Genomic DNA, 20745 nt, shown 5'->3' on the forward strand with positions numbered 1-20745 from the left:
GCAATACTCATGAAAATACTAACTGTAATCCGAGATTATGTACATTCCCTCTTCTTCGAACGTTGGAATAAATTGAACTTTTTGTTACCCATTTCTACACTTCAAAGTATTACCAAACAACGCTTGTTTGTCTGGTTCGTTCTCTCCACCGGCGTCGTAAAAATGGCTAGAGCGAATTATTTTTAGGGAGAGTAAACAGACTCACTCTCACCTGGCGCGCACGTTGCGTTTATCCATCCTTCTCTCGCACTCTGTTTCACGCTACAGTCGAGTGAAACGCAAGTATAAACAAACCGCAGGCGGTCGACGTTTAGCGAGCAAAAATGAAGCATTCTGGAATACTCTCACCGAGCAAATCGAATATTCCGCTCACTCACCAGATACGATTCGAAATCAAATTTTCAATTCTCTATCCTTCCGCGAGCGTCTTTTCCATCAGTCATTCAGTGTGTATCGTGATCTCAAAGCAAACCGGACGTGTAAATGGAGTGCTGTGAAGTGTGATTACATTTTTTTTAATTTGATTCATATCTTCCTTTTCTCGCTGCAACTCCAAAAACTGTATTGAGTATTGGTGTGTGCGCGCGAGCGAACGAGCGGCTGTCGAGTGTGTTTGTGTCTGTACGGTATACTGTAAACTGTGGAATACTGTATCTAATCCGGGAGGTATTACGGAAATTTCCCCTCGCACCGAATGAAATTAATAGCGAGTCACGAAAGAGCGCTGTCATAAATATGGATAACTACGTCAAGAATTTGCTGAACGGATGGAATATGCCGGAGTTGATCAAAGTTTTTCAAGGTATGTGAATGTTTTTCAGCACATTTCCAGGTACTCTCGGGGCCAAGAAGTTCTCTGAATTTGGGTAAATTATAATTGCTGTCTTTTGCTTGTATAATATTCTGTTCTCAAGATGTGGGAAATAATAATTTTTACTTCGTGGTGGGGTGGAAAAATGATTGTAGGCAGCCTAGTGTCTATTGTGTTACGAATAAACTGTAACCAGAGAGTGGAAAGCGGGCGGGCCTCCGTGGCAGAGGGGTGTCGAGTTTTCTTCGCAGGTTATTACGAATTCCCTCGACTTAATGGTCGGTTGGTTGGCTGGCTGGCTGGCTTTGGTTGCCTCGGTTCGGTTAGTCGGCGGTGACGGGTTGGTTAAGCCCGATGGTTTTCTGCTGGTAGCGCTGCTCGTGCATGTGTATATGTCTGTGCGCGCAAGAGAGCGAATGCCACTTTAGTCTCGTTACGAAGTGTTGTGCAGTATAAATATTATGGTTCCATACTAGAGCTTATTCGCCAACTCGGCTGGCATGTACCGTAATATTTTCAACGATTTAAGAGTGATTGTTGGAAATATGCTGTTGTAACACAAAGTTTCTTTCGTGTTTTGCTTTGCGCTGAAGGAAAATGGTTACGTTTACTTTTTTTTGCTGGGCTAGAGCCACGCGGAGCCTCGTACGCTATTAGTCACAGGGTTGCCATATTTCGGCTGATGGGTATCTGGATTAGTAATTATGCGGGTGAATTATAGTTTTTAGGAATCAGTTGATTGGTTATACGGATGGTTCAAACTTGTAGGTGATTCAGCGTAGAAATGATAGTGTAGGGGAAGGAGAGCAGTTTATCCTACGATTTTCTTTAATTATTGCATCTGGAACAAGTAGGGGAGAGGTATGCTGTCATGGACACTGCAGTGAATTTCTCACAAACAGCAAAATTTAATAAAATTATAATGCATAGCATTTTAGAATGTCGAAAAGGCTTTCGAAAATATTGTTATTATCAAATAAGCAATTTATTAGTTATTTGAAAATTGTTGATTCTCTGAATATATTTCTAAATTGCAATGGTGTACTGGTTATTGAACATTTGACCGGTGAAAAAACGGAACTTTTGTTTAATCACTCAGAATTTAGGAACATTTTTTTTTAAATTTGGTAGCATTTTGAGTCAAATAGACACGGTAGGATCGGTAAAGATGGCCATATTTCTTGTACAAATTCATAGCAGAATGCCATCAAATTGAATATTCTTGGGCTATTTCTGGTGGAGATACGTCTCACACTCCCTTGTCCTATGTCCATCTTTACTAACGCCACGTATCCATCTTTCCTATGCCAGGTCTACGCCTTTCCCGTCAAGGTTATTTCGCTTAAAAATCAGGTCCACCGATATCCACATAATCAATTACATATTAAAAAAAACTGGTTCTAGAAAATAAAATTAAAGAGAGAAGGATTTCCCATACTGATTTCTATGCTAATTGCAAACGCAATGCAGATGTTTAATAATCAATTGTACCCCAAATTTCCCATACTCATAGTCGGAAGTATCACCCTTGAAGATTGTTCAGATTACCGCCTGTTTTTAAATTATCTTATATGTAGTTTTAAATATTAAGCTGGAAATGTTTGTGCTCGCTTGATGTGACGGCACCGGTGGTTGAGTGGTAAGCGTGACCGCCACTCATTCCAGTTGGCCTGGGTTCAATTCCAGCCGAGGTCGTTGAGATTTTTCTGAGGTGAAAAAATCTGTGGTCACGTCTTCCTTTGGAAGGGAAGTAAAGCCGTTGGTCCCCGGTCCATGAAATTGGTGGATCGATATAGAGTCCAGATAGTGGAATCACCTCTCTGGCGTCGGTAAAGAAGAAGTATATCCAACTTCTATACTCTACTAACAAAAATATCTTCCTCCCGTGATACTTGTGGAGTGCGCAGTAGTATATACGGCCTCTAGCAAAAGCAAGTCTCGGACTAACAATTCTTTCCCTTTTCCTTCCGCGATCTACGTTCGGGCCTGGCCAGCGCCGGTATTGATCAGAAACACTTTAGGATTAGCAGGAGTTGCACATTGAAAGATGTTTCGCTAATCCCAAGCATAATTATCTGCTGATTCCCTGTGCAACTTCAGCGATCGATAACGGAGTAGCAGCAGCCAGGGGTTGGTCGCACAAGCTCAAGCTCAAGGAAACGTTTGTGCTCGCTTGATGTGTTTACTGTGAACCGACCTTCCACTAAACCCACAGTGGATAGACCGATAAAAAGCACACCACCACCAGCATGCAGCCATCATAACTTTCAAAACTCACCACTAGATGTCATCGGTTGCGACGGGGTGGCAGTAGGAGAAGGAATGGGTGGGTGGGATAGTGATCAATTTGATTGGGTAGTGCGCGTCGCGTTAGATACCGTAGACGGGCACAATGAACTTGGCCAAACGGGAATGACCGAATCGGCTCTAGTTAGCTTCGACCAATTTTAGCATGAAAAAGGTCGATCACTTACCCTCAAAACATTGAAAGTTCCAATCGAGAGAAGCACAAGTGGACACGTCAGGTTATTTTAAAATTATAGTGCACCTGCAAGCCGACTTGCCCGCGACCGTTAGCCGAAGACCAATGCCGTAATGATCCTTGGTGGAGCCCAACAGAAACCAAAAGATCTCAACTTTTCATCAGATCCAGTGCAGTGTACGGCAAAAATACGGTTGAAAGGAGAACGGGAGTTTGACAGCAGAAGGAAAATCAGGTGGTGAAGCTGCAGAAGAGAAAGGTCAGATAGAATTAAGGAAATGGGAAGAAAGAGAATAGAATAAAAGTTACCACCCACTGCTCCACGATAAGCGTACCAACCCTGAGGTCTTTGTTTCAGGGAGTCTCAGAAGTGCTTATGGCTGAGACTGGCCAACACTTACAGCTGTTTGGGATACAAAATAGAACCCACTAAGATTGATTCTCGCTTGAAGTCATCTGGCAGGGAGCCGAATGCTTGCAATGGCTACACGTCAAAAAAGAGACTGATACACCTGAGGGCAACCGAGAAAAAAAATTCATCGGCGTAAGGAACGTGGGCACGAAGAAATCGTGCTCTCTGAGGCAGAGGGAAGATTTGCGAGGAATGACGCGCGGAAGTTTAAAAAATCGATCAATAACCTGAGGATGAAAAGCACCAATACCGGTTATGTTTAATGACCCGGACGGTCGCACAGGTGTGGTCGCTCGATAGAAGGAGCACTGTGAGCTGTTATTGAATAGATAAACGAGTAGAGAATGCTCAAACAGAATGTAGATTGGGTATGATAGATAAGCTGCAGATCCATTCACACTAGACAGTAGATCAACCCACACACGAATAGCGAAAGTCTACTCGAGAATTAAAAAAAGGTAAACCCGTTGAAGAATTCAGGCCGAACTTCTAAAAATCGAGATTAACGGGTTGTACGAAGCAGCCCACTTGGTGGAAAAATGCTTCTGGATTAGTTGGATGACTTCATATGTTCTATCTAGACGAAAGGCCCAAACACGAGTGTAATAACTATCCAGGCATAATGTTTCTCAAAGGCGCCTACAATGTACTCCCATTTTCGGTTTGGCAAACTGCGCGTGTTGGCCAAATCCTTTGTCGGCGAATACCAAAGCGGGCTTTGAGAAGGACAATCAACGACGGACCAAATGCGACGAATTCTGGATAAACTCCGGGCGACGCAAGATTCAGTGAAACGAAACGAACTGTGGCATGGTCAAACATGGCCGACAAAGCTGATTGAGCTGATTCGTAAGACACTGGGTGGGTTAAAATCACTTTCACTAATCTATTGTTCAATATGGTGCTCGAATGTGCGATACGACGATCTGATATGGAAAGGAATGAAACCATGATCATGTGATCTCACCTGCTCATTGGCGACACTATTGGCGTGGAATAATGAGCAGTGGAAGACAAAATACATGGCAGTTGGTAGATAGTGAGACAGTTCGAGCGCTGTTGGTTTCTAGGAGGAAATCGATGGAGTACGATACGAGGTTGTTGAGGAATTCATATATCTTGGAACACTAGTGACATGTAATAACAATGTTAGCCGCGATGTAAAAAGATGTGTTGAGGTTGCGAATAGGAGCTTCCATGGTTTGTATAGTCAACTAAAGCCCCGTAACGTATAGACACTCATAAAACATGGTCTATACGAATCGCTGATACTCCTTTGTACGATCGTGAGCCATGGACGTTGATAATAGGGTAACCAAAATAGCAATAATTCCGATAGCAACTCTGATGAAGCGAGTCTATGCCGCTTCTCCGACGATCCTATCAAAGACTGCAATGAAAGCACCCTAGCCCAACCGGAGTGCCAACACGTTAGGATCCTTACCAGTAAAGCCTAATTATGGCAAAATGGCGGCAAAACACGGATGCGAATAAGGATTTCATCGAAATTGAATCACGTACAGACAACCACGCCATTCCACTACCGTAGTAAGGATGGGTGACACTTCTCCGAAACCACGAGTGAGCAAATGGTGCTGGCTACCCCCGTCTCGTTTAAACATTTGGTAGGTCCCCAAGTACCTTAGTCGGTGGAAGTAGGCTCAGTTGAACGTTCCTAACTAGCGCCGATCCGGCTCTGAACGCGGTACCCAACGAAGAATCTCGTCAACCCTTGCATGCGACCTAACTACTTGCAAAGGTAACCATGGGATCATAAGGAGGCGACTACTTATTACGGGCGTGGATAACGGCTCGGAATTGGGATCCAAAAGCATGGAAAAACAAAAATAAAAAAAATATAGCATAGCAAATGTCGGCCAAAACTGGGCTAGCGAGGTAGCCGACCTGCAACAGCCAGGGAGGCCATACCGAGCGCAAGCGGCGACAAATCAATAGGACGTCAAGGAAAGCTAGAGTTTAAGGTGCGCACGCCGAAATCAAGTGTTACCCAAGAAAACCAGCAGTCTGGGTTGCCTAAGGTGACGAAGCTGTGGTAAAAAATCGAAGAGCTTTACGAATTCGTCAAAAGAAAGTGCAATGTGCTCTGACAGATCAGGGATTTAGTAATTAGCATCAAATCCGCCGTAGCATCCGCCAAACGCGAACAGATGGCGTTACTGGAGTGAGCTCAAATCGCCAAAAAGGCACTGAAGACTACAAATGACCGGTATTCTCGTCCCGTAAAACGAGTAAGGGAAACACCGGGAGAGAAAGAGGAACCGAACAAGGCCAAGAAGGTCGGTGGAACACAGCGAAAAAAACGACAAATGAAAAGGAGATGGCGAACCGTAGGAACTGTAAATGAGAGGTGGAAAAAGCAGGCTCTAGTCGTCAAAGCAGAGGACGGCGTGACATACACTGCAATCCTAAAAAGCGTGCGAGAGGATCCCAAGCTGAAGCAACTGGGGGAGAACGTGGTAAGAACCAGACGCATCCAGAAAGGTGAGATACTGTTCGATCCGAAGAAGGATCCATTGATCAGGAGCTCGACCTATCGGGAACGCGTGGCAGAAGTGGTGTTAACATTCTATATCCCATAGCTCGGCAGTGGTATTAAAAAGGGAACTGCATGTCGTATAGTCACCAACAAGCAACTTAACCTTGGGACCTAGTAGGTGTTAGTTCTACCGATTGTCTATTAACCCACTACAAAATGACAGAAACCTAGCGGTGCCGTCCGAGGCCATATGCTTACACACATACGATGTGCACACAAGAAACAGAACAGTTTGAAAAGACCAATATGATGGCCCAAACAACGAGCATAGTATAAATAAAGACATCTATCGGTTAAGGAAAAATCAACACCGAAGGAGGTATATGAGGCCCCGAAATCAGTAATCGAATAGCCAAAAAGAGAAACTCCTGAAGAGAAAGAGTTGATGAGAAATCGCAGGAAGACAGTAAGAGGCACGATAATGTCGAAGCGAAAGATGTAGAACGGTGAAAAAAAGAAGAATCAGCTTCAGAAGGAGGAATCCACAATGTCACGAGAAAAGTAAGAGATACTCGAGGTAAAGGAAATAATGTACACTGCACTCTTTTAAAAAATGTGAAAGATTCAGGAATAAAGAAGGGAGAATGTGGTGGAAGAACGTCGCAGCTTATGGCTGAGGAGGACAAGCCCCACGGTTGAGAACTCAGCGTTTAAGACACGCGTCGACTGGTGAGGATAAGGTAAAGGTAGGGTTTTATGCTACGAGACAGTGATTGAAATCTGCATGAGATCGACTTTTAGGCTATTTGCAATTGAGCAAGTAACGCGGGTCTCGTACAAGGAAGCTGAAGGCTGGCAACCTATGAGCGGGCAACATGGAAATTTGAAATACTGGAATCTGGAATACGATGATGGTTGTAGAGGTCAGTGTGCTTCGCGAAGATTACCGCTTAGATCGCCAAGTAAAAAGCGTGATCGATCGTAATGGTAGAACCAGGCATTGTATTTATCGCTCATATGAGTAAATGCATCCGGATAGTTTGCTACTGCGACAATAAAAACTCACATTTTCACACGAAAAGTTATTGACACTCACACAACTTCTCCGGATAAATACAACGTGTTATTTCTCCGGATAAAGAAAACCGCCGGAGAATGAGCGAATGAGTTTATCATGGTATCCTTTTTGCGCTCGCTGCCTTGCATTCGCTATTCCAAAACGCAAAATCAAGTCTGTCGTACTTCTTTGCAGCTTTTCATTGAAATCAAGTGTATATTTTGACGCTTTCATTGATTTCCACGAAATTAAAATATTATCACCTTCTCCGGTGAAAAGGAAAAAGTCAAATAAACTTTATCCGGAATATTTATTCTCACGCTATTTGTGGAGACGGAGAATTTTGCGACTCATCTTATCTTGGAAAAGTCGGACATCGGATAAGCCTCTTCTCGCGTGAGTGAGAGAATTACAATGCCTGGGTAGAACCCATCCCTGCCTTCCAATCATCGACCAGCATAAGCAGGATGATACTTGATAAAGCGACGGGTTTCCCCTCGATTCGGCAAGCATATGGAGAGAAGATTTAATTACATGTGTCATTGGATGAAAAACTACAAAGTATCAACAAAAGATAACCAGAAAGTTGGTGAGAACATCGCATCATTGCGATCATCTCGCAATCCTGTATAGCATTGGCCAACGTAATACAGAGGTCGACCACCTGCAAGCAAAAGTGGGAGGTGAACTTAACGTGAACATAGAAGAGTTGACAGAAGCGTTAACAAGAGTATGCGACACGATCATGCGAAGATATTTGAAACAAAGCGATGGGATATTGTTTCATAAGAGAAGACTTTCAGAAAGCAAAAAACGAAGTAAACAAAGTAGAGCGAAATGTAACGGTTCAAAAAATCGAAATGTTTTAAGGTAATATATTGAGACACCATGGCCAATCACTGAAGCAAGGCTTATTTATTTTCTAATCGGTATACACCGTACAGGCGTCTTTCCATACTATATTATAGTTCGTATCGATAACTTATATCTATGGTTGGAAATGATAAAATCGATTGAAGAAGTAGCATCGGTAAATCGGCAGTAACAGTGGATTATGTGTCCATAGGTAGTTTATCCATAGCAAAGTGGGGTTACGAAGAACACGGCTAGATGCAGTCTAATTAACGCCCGAGAGAAGATCTGAACTGTCGATATTACCAGCCAGCTGGTCGAAAACTAAAATTCTTTGCAGGAAGATACAGCGAGTCGCCAGGGTCTGCAGGCCGAGTAGCATACATCTATCGGCGTAAAAGGGCAATCCAACTGGAAGATTTCTGAGAACGAATCGCACGAACCATCTTTGGACACATTCGCTCACTTTGAACGGTATGGTGCCCACACTTGCATAGAGTACTCTAGAACAGTTCTGATCCGCACACAGTGAAGTGCTTTTGGTCCTTAGAAATTATCGAAGTCTGCGATGTTCCGTTTTAAGAAGCCCAGCATTCCGAAAGCGATAGCAGTTTGGCGGTGACATGCTCGGAAAATTCCAACTTCCTAAGGGAGATCACATCCAAGCCACGAATCGAGTAAACGTTTTAAATAGTTCCTTGCAGATTCTATTCATAACGTTCTGGAGTAAGCTAGCGTCCGGAACATATCACTATGCATTTTAACATTAACTTCCATTCCCTTAAGCGAGCACTAATCTTGAATTATACAGATATCTTTTTGATATCGTTAATAAATAATACAAAAATGAGCGGGTCGAGATGACTGCCTTGCGGGATGCCTGTTCTGAATGTGCTTGTGTGCGTGTTTTTTACATTCACGAGCGATCGTAAAGATAAGACTGCAATCAATTGGGAAATCGTAAACGTTTTAATTTCAGGATTGCGATGTCGTGTGGTCCTTTGTCGAAAGTATTTGAAAAATCGGTATAAATTGTGTTCACCTGATTACGCTTCTTGATAGCTAGAAATAACATGCAAGTTGTAGATCATTTCATGGTAAATCCGTGTTGATACTCCGAGATAGCGTGGGATGCAGCTCTTTCCAGGAAATAAGAAAAATACCTTCAAGTACGATTAAAAATGTTGCACACTGGAAGAGACAGTACGTGGGCGACACTTAGTATAAATTGGTGTGAGAGATGATTTAGATGAAGCAGTCAAAGCCTTCAAGAAGACGGTTTCACCAATTCCACCACGAATACTGTTTGTTGGAAACTTTATGGCAGAGTATTAAATCTGGTTCACTTTGAATCTGGATTCGTTATTTATTATATAGAAGCGCCTCCACTAGTCAGATTTGGAAAGTTCTAGCAGTGATATGTTTTGAAAGTACACGTGGTGAAAGTTTCCATACGAGACGAACTGACTCAAAAATGTTGCACTAGATGGAAGACGAGAAACAAATATTGATCCTGCTTACACACGTTGTGAAATAGTGCCGTTTCTACTGTGAGAGATGTTCCCAAGCGGTTTAGCGATCGCACGAGTGTTAAGTATTGGTGTGGCATCAACGGTTCAAACATAATACTGAAACTTTGGTAATGGAAGATGTTAAGGTCGATCAAGGGAAACCCGTAGTATCGTCTGGAGGATCTGACAGCGAGCAGGTTACCGGGCATACCCTGCTTCCAAGCAACTGAATGGAACAATGCAGCAGAATCTAGAGACCAGAATACGCGCCCCATAGTTGTACGATCAGGTTCTGATAAAGAGGATGTCTTCTCATGGGTGACGATGTCTAGTTGCATTTCAGGCAGGTTCCCTAAAAACTGTTTTATCTAACTACAGCAAGAGGTGATGCCCCCAGCAATTATAAGTTTGTTTTCGCTGATAATTTCTCCCGGCAACCGATGATCTGACAAGGAATTTGCAGCTGTGGATTGAAAACCTATCTTTTAATCAACAATACGATGGATGGAAGATGCATAAGCAAGAGTGTTTAGATCAACGCATACTAATTTTCGTGAAAGCTCATGAAGATTCATTGAAATTGGATTTTGCAAGCTGCTACTACAACCAAGAGATTAGTAATTTTCGATTTTTTTTCTGTGATTTTGTGTAGTATTTCACGAGCACTAATGATGAGTCGTGGCAAATAGACTAGAATTTATGAATCAGTTCACGTAGTTATGAATAGTATTTTATAGATTTTTATGATCACGAGCACGGATATTGAACCGTGACTAATATGTTAGGAATCATGAATACGTTCATGAGGATTGCGAGCAATCATGAGTAATATTCCGAGTTTCGTGATAGAGTTCGCGAAACAATATGTAGACTGTCTGGTTTTTCTTAATGCACAGTCACAAAAACCAGAATATGCTCATAATGTAATAAATGATGAATCAGCTCATGACGCATAGTCAGTGGTGGATCTAAGGGGAGGATCCTGGGGGTCCAGACCCCTCCCGAAAATTGTTGAGAAATTTTAAATTAGTTTGAATTTTATATTAGTTTGAAACTCAAAATTTTCTCAAACTAAATTTGACCACAAATACTGATTTTTATGAAATGAAGTTTTTTTTAACTTATTACGTATTGTACAATGTTCAGTTTAAAATCTGAATTTCGAACAACCACCCCTCCCCCTCTGGATCCGCCCAGCGCATAGTCGGTCTCTAAAGAATGTTCCTAAATTTAGGAATAGAATTACAAATCAACCTTTGGTTTATGGATAATGTTCATAAAGTAGTGAACTAGTTCATGTACAGAAAATCGAATTGGTAACGACATGGTCTGAATTTCGCAATATCAAAAAATATCCCCACTAATCAAAGCGTTATATGTGCGTTACTAAAGGACAATTGTAAGTAGGGTTTTGCCCACTACTCGGGTTCTGATTGCCCGACGGACCCTGCTTTTCAGGGCGGCCTAGGTGCCTCTACCGGAATTTCGGATTTTCGTAACGCAACAAAAAAGGTAAGCAAATAAATTACTAAATTTACCGACTTTTATTAACCTTTCTTCTCTATGCACTCTCCGCTGCTCGTCGATCTGCTGCTGTTGGCGGGAAGACAGCGGTTTTGTCCGACCGATCGGATCTACGACGGCCGAGTTCTGCCGGAATGTCGTTGGCTCCTCCGGCAACTGTCCTTGGAGTTTAGCTAGGGAGGTGAGCTTGGCTCCTTTGTTGGAACCTCCCTAGCGACGTTGGCGAATTATCGCCGGATCTACTCGCTCCCCGCGAGAGATCCCAGAAGTCACCGCAGTGTTCTTCCCAGGAGACACCTTTGGCCAACCTGCTTCGCTCTCCTTGACGTTTAGCTGTGAAGGCTGATCCTTCACAGCGAGAGCGGAAAGGCGTCCTCTGGGTTCTTTATACTTAGCCGGGGAAGCGACTGACTCCTTGGCGCTTAGCTCCCTTTTCCGGCGACCCGACATCACACTATCCACTGTGCCCGAACCACGGGCCGGCACTTTCCGACGGTCTTAGCTTACCGTCACACGCATGCACTGAAACTATTCTCTAGTGGCGAAAACTGTCTCACAAAACTTATTAAGGACGTCTGTTATTCACCGTGGTCCGTCACATTCTATCTCTACTACACTCAGCCAAAAATACAGTGAACTTCATAAGTATTTCGTATATTTTTTAGCCACAAGCAGGACGTATGTAAATCATAAGATTATCTTATGAAGTGGCATTTATTTCGTCAAATCGGTTTGCTATGATTCAATTTTCCATAACGCATCTTCGATTTTTCATAAGACAAAATTATATATTTCTCTTATGTTTATGTAAATCATAAGATGCTCGTATGAAACTGAAGCGAGTAACGTATGTAATACCCAATAAAGGCTTATTTTTTCATAATCATCTTATGGAAACATAGTTTTGTTATTTTTCTATACATCATAAGATATGTAATTCTTATGAATTTCGCTGTATGATTTGGCTTTGTGTACGATGGCCGCCTTCTACCTCAGCCGAAAACAAACACAAATCGATGAGCAGCGTAACCAATGCACTCGTATTTTTGTGAGAGGAGAGGGGGGACCTACCAAAGCCCTATGTTAATAATACACAAACATAAAAGAAAATTTTCTACACCTATCTGTATACAAATAACCGTTCCCTATCGTGAAAATGAACAAAAATTTACAACTAATTGTGAACGGCACAGAACAGCGGTGAGCATAATTTTATGTCAACAAATACACTCTACGGAGTGTATAGTCAAGAAAGGGTATATTTCCACCCAGTGCTAAATTGTTACCCTGACGGGTTACAAAATTTAACATAATTATGAAACACATGACTTTTGTAAATGATCCTATTTTCGTAACGTTGTTCTAGAATTCATGGCGCTTTATTCACGATTTTGGGAACAATTTTTTCCACCATTGTTACTAACAAACTATTGTTGCTAACAAAAATCTAGCTATTTGGCATATGAATTTTTCAAAATAGCATTCCGCAGCAACATGTACATTTGACATTTTGCACAAACAAACTGCGAAACGTCAAATTTTGTGAGTAGAGCTACTAGACAGCCTTGAAAACCTTATGTTCGCTTTTCATGTGACCTTAGATGGGAAACAGCTTCGGGTTCGAATTGGCTCACTTCCCCGTAACATAACCAATGGTTATGTTATGTTTGACTTTGGCTGTTTATTTCAACGTCCTCATCGTAATCATCTCTTCTACGTAGGCAGTCTGCATGTTCTTTAACATCTATTTTAAGGAGTTCTTTCGGTCTGCGACAAAACCGACAGTAAAACGTGGCGTTGAATCCACTGGAAAATTGCAACATTGTATGCAAACCTAAATTATCGCCCTGAAGTAAGCACAAAACAATTCTTACATTTAATATCTTTCCTTCAATATCTAATTGTATTCCTTTCTCTTCCATAGAGGTAAACTTTTCTATCATTGCAGCCAACAGTTTGTTGATGCCTGTACCTTTCATATCTACTTTCTTGATCATTCCTGCTACAAAAATATGAGAAAGCTTTGAAAGGAACTGATCCGGTAAGGTTGGAAAATTGAAATAAATTCCGCATACTGAGTGCTTATTGGAATGAGAGCTTTGTGAGTCGTTCACTTGGAACTCGTCAGCATAAAGCCAAACTGGAACAATTACTTCTCCTTCATATTTCTGGCTTATTTGTTTCCATTTAGACCCGTTTACGAAATTCAAAATTCCGTCGTATTTTGTATATAGAGAGAGAGGTACAATTACACCACTAGGTGAAAAGAGGCAAGCTCTCAATAAAAAATAATGAATTGTTTACTTTTTTTTGGTGGTACGATTCAGTAAAACGACTGCCGGCGAAATAACCTTACTTTATCAAGCATTTCCAAACTTATGTGTTTTATAGACACTATGCTATATTTCTGCTTAGTGGAGAAAAATTTAGATAGAATCTAGAAAAAAGTAGTTTAAACCGCGCGAAGAACACAAAACCTATAACGACATCAGCTATGGAATTTGCGTTTCGACTTCGTTTCGTCAGAATCCGACTCTAACTTAATGACAGGACTAAGCTAGCGCCTAATTGACGCTAGCTCCAAAAAACGAAAACACTATTTGTGTTTCTGAGCAAATCCCTAGTCCCGCGCGGTGTCTCGCAAAAAAGGAGTTCTGTTCAGGCTGATGAGATTTATTAAAATCGAAACTTGGTACGGCTTAGCAAGCCAACGCAATATGCACTATGTTATATTTCTCCTTAGTTGTGAAAATTTAGGTAAAAACTACTTTTTCTGCTCTTGCGCTAGTTTGTCACTAAGTTAGTGTCGGATTCTGATGAGATGAAGTTAAAACGCAAATTCCATAACATTCATTTTGTACAGTTTCAAAAGTTACGCTATATTGCTCCCTATGGAATGAATGGCATAACAACGCTATCCCGTTTTCGTGGATATTTTATTTAAAATCAACTGAAGTTTTAAGCTTTGGACATTTAGATAGTCGGACTCTATCCAAGCATTTATTTAAAATGTTTTATTCCTCATTCAATGAAGCTGCTGTACTAATTTTGGCAACACTGACCAACACCCTCCCTGATGCGCTACCCACCCCAACAGTATACTCCGTGAAAAGATCTTCGCACTATCTCGCCACTTGGATCACTGCGCAAACTCTCTGCTATAAAATTACCGCTATTTCCAGTGAATATAAAATATCGTTGCCCCGGTATTTCACTTTTCCCAATGATTCTCCGGTCTTGCGTAATATCCGTTGGCCCGAGTGGCAGAGCATCAGTGTAGCACGACTACGAGTATAGCACACAAACGGTTCGAATTTAATGAATGTTTCAATGATTCTCACATAAAAGGAAAACCTTCGAACAATATTGCTTCTGTAGCTCAGGCAACTTGATATATACATAGCATATAGATATATAGCCAGTAAAACATGGCCATAAAAGTTTCATTCCAACGTCTACACAGCATTAAAACTTTGTCTTATTACGAGAATTTTTAGTACCCTACATAACTGGTATTCGTCGTCTTGCTCTAACTTTACCTTTCTTTCTTTTTTATTCCACTATATATTCTTTTCCAGAGGAGGAAATCGATGAAAGCGCGTTCAAATGTTTGAAATACGACATGATTAAGGAGATAATCCCGAGGGTTGGAAAAAGGGCCAAGTTCGTCCAGAAGTACGAGGAATACAAAGAGAATCTAACGGAACGGCCGGCATTTGGCGAGCTGCAGCTGGATGAGAAGGTATTATGCCTACATTTTATTTCCTATGATCTTCGATTCATCAAACTGTTCATGTTTTTCTGTGCGTCTTCGTCTATGCTGCCTACTGTCTTGCGCTCAATGCGATGCATGCTAGTGCTGGAACTTGAGAAGTATCCAAGCAAAGACTCGTGCGGGTAATGGGAGTTTGGTTGGTCGGGCAGTTTGCTTCACTTGAGCCGGAAGAGGGCTCCTCGTCGCTATGCTACATGCGGCTATTGGTGCTGTTGATGATGATGATGATGATGATGACGATGAGTCAAAGAAGAAACTGGAGAAACTTCGAGGAATATATAATATGAGATAGTACCGGGTGATGAATATCTCGTCGGTCGGTGGAATGGAACAAATAAGCGGGAACAAAATAGAGTGGGGAGCGAGAGAGAGAGAGAGAAAGCGCACAACCTAGAAGGGGGAATGGGAAAACGAAATTCCTCGTTTCGCTTGTATTTCTCATGAAACATGTACAGTGACGATGGTATTCCAAGTTCATTAGACTTGAATATATGTTATTCACGTTGTTTTGCTGCTATTCACGATGACTAGAGGTATACTTGAGAATGGTAGGGGTGCTTGTGTTGTAACTTTTTGGTGAATAGGGGCAATGTTTAGAATTTTATTTTAGTCTTTACTTTGTTGCTCATTAGGTGATGAAACAAGGGGAGAACTGCCGTTATACGCATAATTGTCCTATGTATATAGGGAATCCCATAGAACTTGGGACAAATATGCGTATAACGACAGAAAAAGTCTCCGTAAAACAGTAACACATATTGAAACATTAGATTATTTTTGCTCCATTCATAAGTTTTGTTTAATAATCAAGAAGAACCAAAAATTGAACCGCAATTCATTTTTACGACGCTGTTTTTTAGCAATGATAAACCGTCACACATATTAGTCATAGGGTGGTTTTGCTATATTTACAGATTAGCGAACTTCGTGAAAAACTATGAAAATAAAGATTTTTTTCTACCTTAACCAGTCCAGCTATCGGCACAGGTTTGAATTTTTTTCGATAATACATACAGATAACATGTTTGTTATTAGGTGGCACACATCACCAAAAAAGATAATCTGATAGACAACTTCATTGCCTATAACGAAAATCGACCTAAAATCAATCGGTGAAATTATTAGGCGTTAAACTTTCACCGAAGTAGTGTCTGAGTTAGTTTCGTATCAATTTTCTCATTTCGTTCAAAATAACCTAACCGGTTGAAAAATTCGATCAAGAAATCTTTAAAAAAGAGGTTGATGTCCCCTATTATCTTTTTATGGACAAAATCAACCCGGAGCAGTGTGATATCGGGAGGCTGAAGTTCAGGGTTAATCAACTGTGTGCAATCTTCCGTGTCATAGGAGACGGCTTCTTCATTGCTTGCACTTAGCTTAAACATTCTGGCTTCTCTTTATAGTACAGTGAAGCTTTTTTACGTGGTTTATTGTCATGACAAACGACTTACCTTGCAATATAGGGGCCCCTTTTGAAATTGGCGGAAGAGAAACCATGTAAACTTTGGAATGTTAATATCTATTGTTGTACTGCAATCAATTTATTCGCAATTTTGTCGTTAATAAGTTGTATTAAATTTTTGAGTATGTAATAACGAAAAAAATGTTTTTTGAAAAATCTGAAAATTACTCGGAAAAAGTGAAAATTTCCAGCCCATCTTGGTTACAGCCGTCAATTTGGTGCACCAATCAAACACCAAACTGCCTGAAATCGTAAGTCAGTCCCATGTAGATAGGGAATCCCATAGAACATAAGACTGACTTGCGATTATGGACAGTAAAGTGTTGCAAAATTTTGAATAATAGGTCCGCTACAGATTTGTTTCTATTATCATTCATATTGAGCTGCTTGAAGCGTACGGTGCATCTCCTCAAAGGGCTGCACAATACCAACAAGGAAATATTTGTGAGCTGTATATTAGGGTGTCTCAAAATGACACCATGTTAAAAAAGTCGTCGGGCTCACTTCTTAAATGAAAGGTTAGGGAATCAGGACCACTTTTTTCTTCGGAGTGAATTTGTTAAAACGCTTCCTACTGGTGGCAAATCTTGATTTTTCGAAAAATGGCCCGATTTTGGGTAAAATTTTAATTTCATGCTTGTTGAAGTGATCCTGAACAGTCTTAGATTTTTTTCAGCATTTTTTTTTTATTTTTCTGGAAATCCACATGGAGGAGTTTGGTTAGTTAGTTTGTACAAATTGTGGATTATAAGAGCGACTGAGCCTTTAAAACTTAGTAAAAAGCATGTGTTTTTCATTAGTTTTTCTTCAAAACTGGGTATTTACAAAATTTTAAAAGTATAGGAAACACTTCAAGTAGATGAGCCGAATATAGGGGTGTATTTTTGCTGAAGAAAGTGTGTAGCTACGGCTAGTGGGGAATGAGTTACTTAAGTTTTTGTTAGATAACCTTTTGACATTTTATGCTATTCATAAAAAATAACACTGCTCTACAAAATAAATCAATTTCAGTGTGCTTAGTCCGCATTTTGTTTTTCGTAAAATAGGAGGAAAATGATGAAAAATGGCGTTTTCTTCTTGTCTCTACTACATCAGAATCGGTTTTTATGAGCATTTGACGATATTTTTAAAAATTATTTAGTATAATAATAACCACCTAGTGGGATCAAAAATCATGAAAATTAAACAAATATGTCGAGTTAGTGGAAAGTTATGGCGTATATTTGTATGCCGAATTGATTAACGTATTCAGATTTTGCGTATAAAGTCTCATTCCCATGTTAGGTACCTTAGAGTGAAGAAAAATGCCGAAGGGTGGGGTGAACGTTGAAAAACTGATCTTTACGTTTTAGATCGCACAATTCCGAAATAGTCAATTTTGAAGGCTTTGTATTTTCGAAAAAGTTTTACAACATGATACAGCCCATCTTCTAGTACAATAATTTTGGTGAATAAGCCTCCAAGAAGTAATTATGGGGAATTACCTTTTCTATAATAATTAGAGACTTGGCATCATATTTTATTTTCTGGAACATTATTCCTTTTGATGAATTGCTAAAAGTGTCGAAAGTTGTATAACAAAAACTTATATAACTCATACCCCTTTTTTTATACCCCGCTTTCTTCATCAAAATTACACCCCTTTATTCGGCTCAACTATTTGAAGTGTTTTCTATACTTTTAAAAATTTGTAGATACCCAGTTTTGAAGAAAAACTAATGAAAAACACCAAAAATTACACTTTTAACAAAGTTTTAATGGCTCTGCCGCTCTTTTACTTCAAAATTTGTACAAACTAACTAACCAAACTTCTCCATTTTGATATCCAGAAAAATTAAAAAAAATGTTGAAAAAATCTAAGAAGTTCAGAAGTACTTCAACAAGCATGAATTTGAAATTTTACCGAAAATCGGCCCATTTTTCAAAAAATTCGCCACCAGTAGGGAGCGTTTTAGCAAATCCACTCCGAAAAAGAAAGTGGTCCTGATACCCTAACCTTTCATTTGAGAAGTGAGCCCGATGACTTTTTTTTAACGTGAAGTCATTTGTGACACCCTATTGTACATGGCTGGTGGAATGGGATACAATTGGTTTGTGTTGGTACGTGCTACTAGCATCTTTATTTCCGATGGCTGGAAAGTTGCATGCAAAACAAAAAATGGGATTTCAAGACACGCGACTGAAGCTCGTCTCTGATTAGTTCTCGCTATGATGTATGAGCCGAAAACCTTGAATGTAAATTTGGCAGGAATTTTAACTTTTAGCTAAAACTAAACACCGTAACGTAACAATGTCTTTAGGAAAGCTGTTGTGCTTTGCAAGGACCTTCTTTTCGTTCGAAGAGGAACAGGGTGATTCTAAATTTAGCAAAATTTGAAAGTGAACTGTTTAAAGGCTCGAGATAGGCCTTGACTGCCTTCGATGAAGTATAACAACACATTTTAGAAAAATTAGCTGAGGACTATCTTTTATACTTTTCATTGCACGACAAATCCAAATGTAAGCTTTATGGTGTCCTTAAAAATGGTTTGGACAACATGAAGATTATTTTAGGACGCATAATTTGTTCATACTCTCCAACTACTAAACTATTTTCGTTTCAAAATTATGAGAACTTTTACAAAAAAAATATAACTTTTTCAAATATTTCTTGAATTAGGGCACTTAACATTAAATACTATTGCAAATGACTAATACGTTAATTTTGTATATCTTGCAATATTTACTCAAACAATAATTCATTTTTAGTTTAAAGTATCTGTAACTTTCTAAAAAGGAAACTGACAAACAGCTCTCCCTCGAAATATCTGAAAGCGTGTGTGTATACAATCCATTTCCCACTGTCCGGCAGTGCTTTTATGGAAGAAACTTGTCTGCATTTACGTAATGATATAATTGTTTTCATTGATAGATGTACACAAGTTTAGCCCTGTAAATGAAAGGCGATAGCTCTACTGTACATCCAACGACCCATTTAAAGAATGCCTTCTCCTACACGTACATTCTGGTACGTATTTACAAAAAGGAAAATATTTATAAAGGTATATTGAAAAATTACATGAAACGAATAAATAAATTCATGAGATTTCTGTGAAGCATTCTCCTCCATCCGTGAAATTGTTGCATCAGCTACTCAGGTCCAGGCGGCGCTGCAGGCACTAAGCGGAACGAACGGACGTATTTATTCGTGTCTTGCTTCACATACTTCAATGGCAAAGTTGTGACGACATATTTCTATGCAAAATCACACTTTTCTCGCGATATTTCAACCTACTAACACGTAACTTAACAGGAAAAACTACCTGCTAAACGATTGACTTCATTTTCCTGTTGAATATATTTTATATCACTGAAAAACTATGAAAAACATTGGACGTTAACGACAACACGTCCGGGCGATTCGCCAGTGCTGCCACTCACCATCTCCCTCAAAATATCTGAAAGTATTAGTAATCTTAACGAAAACAAGTTACTTAAAACAAAAGTTGCAAAAGTTATTTAAACAAAACCATTTTCTAAGAAACACCCTTATTTTTTCGCCATTTTTTCTTTGTTAAATAAAAAGTATAACACATAGAGTTCCAGTGTATTCGACAACGTTTTGCCTTTCTAAATACAAAGGTATTGCAATTGCTCTGAAAACCGACTTTTTAACGGAGGGCCGAGTGACATATACCATTCGATTCAGTTCGTCGAGTTCGGCAAATGTTTGTGTGTGTATGTATGTGTGTATGTATGTGTGTGTGTTTGTATGTGCGTATGTGTGTGTATGTGACCAAAAATGTCACTCATTTTTCTCAGAGATGGCTGAACCGATTTTGACAAACTTAGTCTCAAATGAAAGGTGCAACATTCCCATAGGCTGCTATTGAATTTCTAATGGATCCGGAATTACAGGGTGATGAGTACGAACACGCAGAAAATGTCGATTTTAATAAATTCTGCAATGAATGTATAAAGGTGAAAATTTTTCCAAAATATGACCACAACTGCTTCGATTTGTAGTATTAGGTCACTAACATCCATTCAAAGTCTATTTGGCCACATTGGCCACCATCATCGGTTCCGGAAGCCCCGGCGGAAGTATCCAAATTCAGAATAACAGTCACATCGGTTTCTCGGAGATGGCTAAACCGATTTAACTAAACTTGGTCTCAAATGAAAGGTATTGCGTCCCCGTAAATGGCTATTTAATTTCATCCCGATCCGACTTCCGGTTCCGGAGTTACAGGTTGTGGCGTGCGATCACATAGCAAATTGTGATTCAAACCGATACTCCGATGAAAGCAAAAAAGGTAAAAATTTCGCTAAAATGTCTCTCAAACAACTTAAATTTGCTGTTCTAGGTCACCGACGGCCAAC

At 40.1% G+C, this 20745-nt stretch overlaps 1 protein-coding gene across 2 annotated transcripts in view; it reads left to right on the top strand.

Annotated features, from left to right (window-relative positions):
* The first annotated feature begins 460 nt into the window (after positions 1-460).
* The window catches only part of LOC131694991 (uncharacterized), a 38452-nt gene continuing 18167 nt past the window's right edge, over positions 461-20745 (top strand). For both annotated transcript variants that reach the window (XM_058983530.1, XM_058983531.1), the window contains exons 1-2: positions 461-802; positions 14725-14888. In XM_058983530.1, coding sequence (XP_058839513.1) covers positions 736-802; positions 14725-14888 — 231 coding nt within the window. In that variant the 5' untranslated portion in view covers positions 461-735. The remainder of the gene's footprint in view (positions 803-14724; positions 14889-20745) is intronic.

The sequence above is a fragment of the Topomyia yanbarensis genome, unplaced genomic scaffold (genome assembly GCF_030247195.1).
Source record: "Topomyia yanbarensis strain Yona2022 unplaced genomic scaffold, ASM3024719v1 HiC_scaffold_223, whole genome shotgun sequence".
NCBI lineage: Eukaryota > Metazoa > Arthropoda > Insecta > Diptera > Culicidae > Topomyia > Topomyia yanbarensis.